The sequence below is a fragment of the Pseudophryne corroboree genome, chromosome 4 (genome assembly GCF_028390025.1).
Source record: "Pseudophryne corroboree isolate aPseCor3 chromosome 4, aPseCor3.hap2, whole genome shotgun sequence".
NCBI classification, from domain to species: domain Eukaryota; kingdom Metazoa; phylum Chordata; class Amphibia; order Anura; family Myobatrachidae; genus Pseudophryne; species Pseudophryne corroboree.
Genome location: NC_086447.1, coordinates 662806711 through 662817900, shown reverse-complemented (window position 1 = coordinate 662817900; position 11190 = coordinate 662806711). Strand labels below are relative to the sequence as shown.

General features: G+C 47.7%; 1 protein-coding gene across 2 annotated transcripts in view; it reads left to right on the top strand.

Annotated features, from left to right (window-relative positions):
• The first annotated feature begins 1625 nt into the window (after positions 1-1625).
• Positions 1626-11190, top strand: part of EFCAB2 (EF-hand calcium binding domain 2) — a 212103-nt gene continuing 202538 nt past the window's right edge. Inside the window, exon 1 of one of the 2 annotated variants that reach the window (XM_063919764.1) lies at positions 1626-1733. In XM_063919764.1, the coding sequence (XP_063775834.1) occupies positions 1709-1733 (25 nt within the window). In that variant the 5' untranslated portion in view covers positions 1626-1708. Of the gene's footprint in view, positions 1734-1848; positions 1922-11190 lie in introns of those variants that run through there. The other variant, XM_063919766.1, reaches the window with a different exon arrangement.

The window sequence follows — 11190 nt, the reverse complement described above, 5'->3', positions numbered from 1 at the left end:
ATAATGTATAACGGGCATTGCGATTCCTGTCATAATGTGTCACAGGCATTACGGTGTGTGGCATAATGTGTCTGGGGCATTACAGTGTGTGCATATTGTGTCATGTGCATTATTGTGTGTGGAATAATGTCTAAGGGCCATTGCAGTATGTGGAATAATGTATACTGGGCATTACTATAAGGAGGAAAAATGACAAATAATGTAAGGGGCATGAATCAGAATTATTTTTCTTTCCTGTGGTGGCCAACGTCTGGGCGTGCAGGTTGCAAAACTGGGGTATAAGGTAGTCTTTTCCTGCAATGCCACGCCCTCCATGCAAAGCCACGCCCATTTCGACAAAGCCACACCCCATTTTTCTACCTTTGCTAGTGCCAATTACGGGGGGTATGGGGGGGGGGCGCCAAAGGATTTTTTGGCTTGGGGGAGAAAAATTTCTAGTTACGCCACTGCCTAGGGCCCTTTGAAATAGAGTCAGCCTGCAAACTTTACAAATTTAACAAACAGCGGGCTGAGCTTGGCCTGTCGTCCCAGTGTTTACAGCACTGAGCAGGGCAGCATCAGAGGCGTGACGGGGCAGAGAAGGAGGCAGATTATTCCCCTCAGCACCAGCATTTTGACAGCAACTATCCGGGGAAGCCCAGAGATGTGACCTGACAAAGATTGGCATTATTCTTTCAATTCCGTAGCGAAACACGGGTATTCAGTTAATATATATATATATATATATACATACATACATACATACATACGCACACACACACCACGCAAATCTTGCTATATGTGGAAAATCAGATTGTCCCACTTGTTTGAGCCCTGTATTGCTATTGTTTGCCCTTTGTTTGTTGCTAACCTGTATTTATTTGCCAATTATATACTACACAGTACAGCAATAATAGCCTACTATCTATATTCATTACCACACGAGCACACTAAGAATCACTAGGGCTCCTTTTGGCAGAATCCGATTGCCCCACCAGTATGTTTGTGGACTGTGGAATTCGTAGCGTCGCTAAATGATAATTATTAAGAGGCAACCACTGATTTAGAATATTTTTAATTAGGTTTTTCTTTTATGTTAATTATACATGCAGGTTATCACATTGTTATTTGTGTAACATTATTGTAATTCATTTAATTAGAGTGCAATAGTGTGGGGGAGCCTCGGGTCAGAAGGTAGGTTTACAATGACAGATGGTCCAGAAACAGAATGTAGGAACAATTGGCAGAGAGAGACGGATGAGGACATATAATTTCACAGGCTGTCCTTAGTACAGAAAGGCAGCCAAGCATCAGCACAAAGGGTGAAATGACTGCCGGTAGAAGATTCATTACTGGCATTCTCATATTACATGCATCATTCATGTTGCATTATAAGGTGGAACAATAATAATAATAATAATATTATTATTATTATTATTATTATTATTATTTGACTGTAACACTTTCATCTTTTTCATCTGTCATCATGATCTATATAATATCAACTAGTGGTAGATACAGCAAGGGCAGATACAGTAAGAGATTGTAAAGTATTGTGTTCATCGCGATACTCATACAGTGCAAGTACGCAACTTTTGTTACAGCGGTAACATCGGGGATGAGCTCGGCTACTCTTGTTAGGGCATTATACCGTTTTCAAGATGGCGGTAGCATATCCCGCATACTGTACGTTGAGGTCGCGTCGTCACGGTAACCAGAGACAACAATCATGTCTGACGAAAAGGAGACAGCCGGTGAGTAATGAGATGCAGCAACTTTCATACTGATATGGAAATGATTAAAGGCAATATATTTATTGTAAGAGTAAAAACCTAGGCGCCTACTGCCACTTATTTCTAGTGTCCGAAGTAAGGATTTACCCCCTGGGACCTGTAGCATTTGGAAATTTCCCTGTTTTCAGTGTTCACTGTGTGTATATAAGGTGCGTATATAAGGTGCAGCTCTTTGCTATACATGAATATTTATTAACAGAAGAGTGTAAGGAATGCTGGAAAACAGGAGACTTTCTGTGTTATGGTGTGGTGCACAGTCACTACTCCTTCCCACCGTCCCGGCGGCACAGGCTCCCCGAGTCCCCAGTACATTATGATGAAATGCTTTCAGCTATGCAGGACATGCTCATACATGTACCATCTCATTTTAATCTTACAGCTGTTCATCAATCCAGCTAAAGTGCTAATTAACATATTTATGTAATGTGTTGCAAATGTATTAACTTTACAATGCATCTGTTTGTTTTATTTTCTGCATTTATGTTTTTATTTATATTTCTCTGACGTCCTAGTGGATGCTGGGAACTCCGTAAGGACCATGGGGAATAGCGGCTCCGCAGGAGACTGGGCACAAACGTAAAGCTTTAGGACTACCTGGTGTGCACTGGCTCCTCCCCCTATGACCCTCCTCCAAGCCTCAGTTAGATTTTTGTGCCCGAACGAGAAGGGTGCACACTAGGGGCTCTCCTGAGCTGCTTAGTGAAAAGTAAATTTTAGGTTTTTTATTTTCAGTGAGACCTGCTGGCAACAGGCTCACTGCATCGAGGGACTAAGGGGAGAAGAAGCGAACTCACCTGCGTGCAGAGTGGATTGGGCTTCTTAGGCTACTGGACACCATTAGCTCCAAAGGGATCGAACACAGGCCCAGCCATGGAGTCCGGTCCCAGAGCCGCGCCGCGCCGCCGGCCCCCTTACAGAGCCAGAAGCAAGAAGAGGTCCGGAAAATCGGCGGCAGAAGACATCCTGTCTTCACCAAGGTAGCGCACAGCACTGCAGCTGTGCGCCATTGCTCCTCAGCACACTTCACACTTCGGTCACTGAGGGTGCAGGGCGCTATGGGGGGGCGCCCTGAGCAGCAATAAAAATAAGAATTTACTTACCGATAATTCTATTTCTCGGAGTCCGTAGTGGATGCTGGGGTTCCTGAAAGGACCATGGGGGAATAGCGGCTCCGCAGGAGACAGGGCACAAAAAGTAAAGCTTTACGATCAGGTGGTGTGTACTGGCTCCTCCCCCTATGACCCTCCTCCAAGCCTCAGTTAGGTACTGTGCCCGGACGAGCGTACACAATAAGGAAGGATTTTGAATCCCGGGTAAGACTCATACCAGCCACACCAATCACACTGTACAACCTGTGATCTGAACCCAGTTAACAGTATGATAACAGCGGAGCCTCTGAAAAGATGGCTCACAACAATAATAACCCGATTTTTGTAACTATGTACAAGTATTGCAGACAATCCGCACTTGGGATGGGCGCCCAGCATCCACTACGGACTCCGAGAAATAGAATTATCGGTAAGTAAATTCTTATTTTCTCTATCGTCCTAGTGGATGCTGGGGTTCCTGAAAGGACCATGGGGATAATACCAAAGCTCCCAAACGGGCGGGAGAGTGCGGATGACTCTGCAGCACCGAATGAGAGAACTCCAGGTCCTCCTTAGCCAGGGTATCAAATTTGTAGGATTTTACAAACGTGTTTGCCCCTGACTAAATAACCGCTCGGCAAAGTTGTAAAGCCGAGACCCCTCGGGCAGCCGCCCAAGATGAGCCCACCTTCCTTGTGGAATGGGCATTTACATATTTTGGCTGTGGCAGGCCTGCCACAGAATGTGCAAGCTGAATTGTATTACACATCCAACTAGCAATAGTCTGCTTAGAAGCAAGAGCACCCAGTTTGTTGGGTGCATACAGGATAACAGCAAGTCAGTTTTCCTGACTCCAGCCGTCCTGGAACATATTTTCAGGGCCCTGACAACATCTAGCAACTTGGAGTCCTCCAAGTCCCTAGTAGGTGCAAGGCACCACAATAAGCTGGTTCAGGTGAAACACTGACACCACCTTAGGGAGAGAACTGGGGACGAGTCCGCAGCTCTGCCCTGTCCGAATGGACAAACAGATATGGGCTTTTTTGAGAAAAAACCACCAATTTGACACTCGCCTGGTACAGGCCAGGGCCAAGAGCATGGTCACTTTTCATGTGAGATGCTTCAAATCCACAGATTTGACTGGTTTTAAACCAATGTGATTTGAGGAATCCCAGAACTACGTTGAGATCCCACAGTGCCACTGGAGGCACAAAAGGGGGTTGTATATGCAATACTCCCTTGACAAACTTCTGGACTTCAGGAACTGAAGCCAATTCTTTCTGGAAGAAAATCGACAGGGCCGAAATTTGAACCTTAATGGACCCCAATTTGCGGCCCATACACTCCTGTTTGCAGGAAATGCAGGAAACGACCGAGTTGAAATTTCTTTGTGGGGCCATCCTGGCCTCACACCACGCAACATATTTTCGCCACATGTGGTGATAATGTTGTGCGGTCACCTCCTTTCTGGCTTTGACCAGGGTAGGAATGACCTCTTCCGGAATGCCTTTTTCCCTTAGGATCCGGCGTTCCACCGCCATGCCGACAAACGCAGCTGCGGTAAGTCTTGGAACAGACATGGTACTTGCTGAAGCAAATCCCTTCTTAGCAGCAGAGGCCATAAGACCTCTGTAAGCATCTCTTGAAGTTCCGGGTACCAAGTCCTTCTTGGCCAATCCGGAGCCATGAGTATAGTTCTTACTCCTCTACGTCTTATAATTCTCAGCACCTTAGGTATGAGAAGCAGAGGAGGGAACACATACACCGACTGGTACACCCACGGTGTTACCAGAACGTCCACAGCTATTGCCTGAGGGTCTCTTGACCTGGCGCAATACCTGTCCCGTTTTTTGTTCAGACGGGACGCCATCATGTCCACCTTTGGTATTTCCCAACGGTTTACAATCATGTGGAAAAAACTTCCCGATGAAGTTTCCACTCTCCCGGGTGGAGGTCGTGCCTACTGAGGAAGTCTGCTTCCCAGTTTCCATTCCCGGGATGAAACACTGCTGACAGTGCTATCACATGATTTTCCGCCCAGCGAAAAGTCCTTGCAGTTTTTGCCATTGCCCTCCTGCTTCTTGTGTCGCCCTGTCTGTTTACGTGGGCGACTGCCGTGATGTTTTTCCCACTGGATCAATACCGGCTGACCTTGAAGCAGAGGTCTTGCTAAGCTTAGAGCATTATAAATTTACCCTTAGCTCCAGTATATTTATGTGGAGAAAAGTCTCCAGACTTGATCACACTCCCTGGAAATTTTTTCCTTGTGTGACTGCACCCCAGCCTCTCGGGCTGGACTCCGTGGTCACCAGCATCCAATCCTGAATGCCGAATCTGCGGCCCTCTAGAAGATGAGCACTCTATAACCACCACAGGAGAGACACCCTTGTCCTTGGATATAGGGTTATCCGCTGATGCATCTGAAGATGCGATCCGGACCATTTGTCCAGCAGATCCCACTGAAAAGTTCTTGCGTGAAATCTGCCGAATGGAATTGCTTCGTAGGAAGCCACCATTTTTACCAGGACCCTTGTGCAATGATGCACTGTTTTTAGGAGGTTCCTGACTAGCTCGGATAACTCCCTGGCTTTCTCTTCCGGGAGAAACACCTTTTTCTGGACTGTGTCCAGAATCATCCCTAGGCACAGCAGACGTGTCGTCGGGATCAGCTGCGATTTTGGAATATTTAGAATCCACCCGTGCTGTTGTAGCAGTATCCGAGATAGTGCTACTCCGACCTCCAACTGTTCCCTGGACTATGCCCTTATCAGGAGATCGTCCAAGTAAGGGATAATTAAGACGCCTTTTCTTCGAAGAAGAATCATCATTTCGGCCATTACCTTGGTAAAGACCCGGGGTGCCGTGGACAATCCAAACGGCAGCGTCTGAAACTGATAGTGACAGTTCTGCACCACGAACCTGAGGTACCCTTAGTGAGAAGAGCAAATTTGGGACATAGAGGTAAGCATCCCTGATGTCCCGGGACACTATATAGTCCCCTTCTTCCTGGTTCGTTATCACTGCTCTGAGTGACTCCATCTTGATTTGAACCTTTGTAAGTGTTCAAAAAATTTTTTAGAATAAGTCTCACCTAGCCTTCTGGCTTCAGTACCACAATATAGTGTGGAATAATACCCCTTTTCTTGTAGTAGGAGAGGTAATTTAATTATCACCTGCTGGGAATACAGCTTGTGAATTTTTTCCCATACTGCCTCCTTGTCGGAGGGAGACCTTGGTAAAGCAGACTTCAGGAGCCTGCGAAGGGGAAACGTCTCGACATTCCAATCTGTACCCCTGGGATACTACTTGTAGGATCCAGGGGTCCTGTACGGTCTCAGCGCCATGCTGAGAACTTGTCAGAAGCGGTGGAACGCTTCTGTTCCTGGGAATGGGCTGCCTGCTGCAGTCTTCTTCCCTTTCCTCTATCCCTGGGCAGATATGATCTTATAGGGACGAAAGGACTGAGGCTGAAAAGACGGTGTCTTTTTCTGCAGAGATGTGACTTAGGGTAAAAACGGTGGATTTTCCAGCAGTTGCCGTGGCCACCAGGTCCGATGGACCGACCCCAAATAACTCCTCTTCCTTTATACGGCAATACACCTTTGTGCCGTTTGGAATCTGCATCACCTGACCACTGTCGTGTCCATAACATCTTCTGGCATATATGGACATCGCATTTACTCTTGATGCCAGAGTGCAAATATCCCTCTGTGCATCTCGCATATATAGAAATGCATCCTTTAAATGCTCTATAGTCAATAAAATACTGTCCCTGTCAAGGGTATCAATATTTTTAGTCAGGGAATCCGACCAAGCCACCCCAGCTCTGCACATCCAGGCTGAGGCGATCGCTGGTCGCAGTATAACACCAGTATGTGTGTATATACTTTTTATGATATTTTCCAGCCTCCTGTCAGCTGGTCCTTGAGGACGGCCCTATCTATAGACGGTACCGCCACTTGTTTTGATAAGCGTGTGAGCGCCTTAGCCACCCTAAGGGGTGTTTCCCAACGCGCCCTAACTTCTGGCGGGAAAGGGTATACCGCCCCTAATTTTCTATCGGGGGGAACCCACGCATCATCACACACTTTATTTAATTTATCTGATTCAGGAAAAACTACGGTAGTTTTTTCACATCCCACATAATACCCTCTTTTGTGGTACTTGTAGTATCAGAAATATGTAACACCTCCTTCATTGCCTTTAACGTGTGGCCCTAATAAGGAATACGTTTGTTTATTCACCGTCGACACTGGATTCAGTGTCCCTGTCTGTGTCTGTGTCGACCGACTAAAGTAAACGGGCGTTTTAAAACCCCTGACGGTGTTTTTGAGACGTCTGGACCGGTACTAATTGTTTGTCGGCCGTCTCATGTCGTCAACCGACCTTGCAGCGTGTTGACATTATCACGTAATTCCCTAAATAAGCCATCCATTCCGGTGTCGACTCCCTAGAGAGTGACATCACCATTACAGGCAATTGCTCCGCCTCCTCACCAACATCGTCCTCATACATGTCGACACACACGTACCGACACACAGCACACACACAGGGAATGCTCTGATAGAGGACAGGACCCACTAGCCCTTTGGAGAGACAGAGGGAGAGTTTGCCAGCACACACCAAAAACGCTATAATTATATAGGGACAACCTTATATAAGTGTTTTCCCTTATAGCATCTTTTTTATATATTTCTAACGCCAAATTAGTGCCCCCCCTCTCTGTTTTAACCCTGTTTCTGTAGTGCAGTGCAGGGGAGAGCCTGGGAGCCTTCCCTCCAGCCTTTCTGTGAGGGAAAATGGCGCTGTGTGCTGAGGAGATAGGCCCCGCCCCTTTTTCGGCGGCCTCGTCTCCCGCTCTTAACGGATTCTGGCAGGGGTTAAATATCTCCATATAGCCTCCGGAGGCTATATGTGAGGTATTTTTAGCCAAAATAGGTTTTCATTTGCCTCCCAGGGCGCCCCCCTCCCAGCGCCCTGCACCCTCAGTGACTGCCGTGTGAAGTGTGCTGAGAGGAAAATGGCGCACAGCTGCAGTGCTGTGCGCTACCTTTAGAAGACTGAGGAGTCTTCTGCCGCCGATTCTGGACCTCTTCTTACTTCAGCATCTGCAAGGGGGCCGGCGGCAAGGCTCCGGTGACCATCCAGGCTGTACCTGTGATCGTCCCTCTGGAGCTGATGTCCAGTAGCCAAGAAGCCAATCCATCCTGCACGCAGGTGAGTTCACTTCTTCTCCCCTAAGTCCCTCGTTGCAGTGATCCTGTTGCCAGCAGGACTCACTGTAAAATAAAAAACCTAAGCTAAACTTTTCTAAGCAGCTCTTTAGGAGAGCCACCTAGATTTCACCCTTCTCGGCCGGGCACAAAAATCTAACTGAGGCTTGGAGGAGGGTCATAGGGGGAGGAGCCAGTACACACCACCTGATCGTAAAGCTTTACTTTTTGTGCCCTGTCTCCTGCGGAGCCGCTATTCCCCCATGGTCCTTTCAGGAACCCCAGCATCCACTAGGACGATAGAGAAAACACCTTGGCTGGCGAAAATACATCACATATAGCCCCCAGGGCTATATGGATGAATTTTAACCCCTGCCAGATTACACTGAAAAACGGGAGAAAAGGCCGCCGAGAAAGGGGCGGAGCCTATCTCCTCAGCACACTGGCGCCATTTTCCCTCACAGCTCCGTTGGAGGGAAGCTCCCTGGCTCTCCCCTGCAGTCACTACACTACAGAAAGGGTTAAAAAAGAGAGGGGGGCACTAATTAGGCGCAGTATAAACAATACAGCAGCTATAAGGGGAAAACACTTATATAAGGTTATCCCTGTATATATATATAGCGCTCTGGTGTGTGCTGGCAAACTCTCCCTCTGTCTCCCCAAAGGGCTAGTGGGGTCCTGTCCTCTATCAGAGCATTCCCTGTGTGTGTGCTGTGTGTCGGTACGTTTGTGTCGACATGTATGAGGAGGAAAATGATGTGGAGGCGGAGCAAATTGCCTGTAATAGGGATGTCACCCCCTAGGGGGTCGACACCTGAGTGGATGAACTGCTGGAAGGAATTACATGACAGTGTCAGCTCTTTACAAAAGACAGTGATTGACATGAGACAGCCGGCTACTCAGCTTGTGCCTGTCCAGACGTCTCATAGGCCGTCAGGGGCTCTAAAGCGCCCGTTACCTCAGATGGCAAATACAGACGTCGACACGGATACTGACTCCAGTGTCGACGGTGAAGAGACAAATATGACTTCCAGTAGGGCCACACGTTACATAATTGAGGCAATGGAAAATGTTTTACACATTTCTGATAATACGAGTACCACCAATAGGGGTATTATGTTCAGTGAGGAAAAACTACCTGTAGTTTTCCTGAATCTGAGAAATTAAATGAGGTGTGTGATGAAGCGTGGGTTTCCCCCGATAAAAAAAACTGATAATTTCTAAAAAAAAGTTATTGGCATATATCCTTTCCCGCCAGAGGTTAGGGTGCGTTGGGAAACAACCCCTAGGGGGGATAAAGCGCTCACACGCTTGTCAAAACAAGGGCTCTACCCTCTCCTGAGATGGCCGCCCTTAAGGATCCTGCTGATAGAAAGCAGGAGGGTATCCTAAAATGTATTTACACACATACTGGTGTTATACTGCGACCAGCAATCGCCTCAGCCTGGATGTGCAGTGCTGGGTTGGCGTGGTCGGATTCCCTGACTGAAAATATTGATACCCTAGATAGGGACAGTATATTATTGCCTGTAGAGCATTTAAAAGATGCATTTCTATATATGGGTGATGCACAGCGGGATATTTGCCGACTGGCATCAAGAGTAAGTGCGCTGTCCATTTCTGCCAGAAGAGGGTTATGGACACGACAGTGGTCAGGTGATGTGGATTCCAAATGGCATATGGAAGTATTGCCTTATAAAGGGGAGGAGTTATTTGGGGTCGGTCTTTCAGACCTGGTGGCCACGGCAACAGCTGGGAAATCCACGTTTTTTACCCCAGGTCGCCTCTCAACATAAGAAGACGCCGTATTATCAGGCACAGTCCTTTCGTTCCCATAAGGGCACGTGGGCAAAAGGTTCCTCATTTCTGCCCCGTGACAGAGGGAGAGGGAAACGGCTGCAGAAATCAGCCAGTTCCCAGGAACAGAAGCCCTCTCCCGCCTCTGCCAAGCCCTCAGCATGACGCTGGGGCTTTACAAGCAGACAGGGAGGCAGTGTTGGAAGCCATTCACAAGCTGTATTCCCAGCAGGTGATAATTAAGGTACCCCTCCTGCAACAGGGAAAGGGGTATTACTCCACACTGTTGTGGTACCGAAGCCGGACGGCTCGGTGAGACCGATTTTAAATCTAAAATCTTTGAACACTTACATACAGAGGTTCAAATTCAAGAGAAGGGGACTACATGGTGTCTCTGGACATCAAGGATGCTTACCTTCATGTCCAAATTTACCCTTCTCACCAAGGGTACCTCAGGTTTGTGGTACAGAACTGTCACTATCAGTTTCAGACGCTGCCGTTTGGATGGTCCACGGCACCCCGGGTCTTTACCAAGGTAATGGCCGAAATGATGATACTCCTTCGAAGGAAGGGAGTTTTAGTTATCCCTTACTTGGACGATCTCCTGATAAGGGTAAGATCCTGGGAACAGTTGGAGGTCGGTGTAGCACTATCTCAGGTAGTGTTGCGACAGCACGATTGGATTCTCAATATTCCAAAATCGCAGCTGGTTCCGACGACTCGTCTTCTGTTCCTAGGGATGATTCTGGACACAGTTCAGAAAAAGGTGTTTCTCCCGGAGGAGAGAGCCAGGGAGTTATCCGAGCTAGTCAGGAACCTCCTAAAACCGAGCCAAGTCTCAGTGCATCAATGCACAAGGGTTCTGGAAAAAATGGTAGCTTCCTACGAAGCAAAGCCATTCGGCAGATTCCACGCAAGAACTTTCCAGTGGGACCTGCTGGACAAATGGTCCGGGTCGCATCTTAAGATGCATCAGCGGATAACCCGGTCACCAAGGACAAGGGTGTCCCTCCTGTGGTGGTTGCAGAGTGCTCATCTTCTAGAGGGCCGCAGAGTCGGCATTCAGGACTGGGTCCTGGTGACCACGGATGCCAGCCTGCGAGGCTGGGGAGCAGTCACACAGGGAAAAAAAAATAAAAAAAAATTTCCAGGGCTTATGGTCAAGCCTGGAGACATCATTTCACATAAATATCCTGGAGCTAAGGGCTATTTACAATGCTCTCAGCTTAGCAAGACCTCTGCTTCAAGGTCTGCCGGTGTTGATCCAGTCGGACAACATCACGGCAGTCACCCATGTAAACAGACAGGGTGGCACAAGAA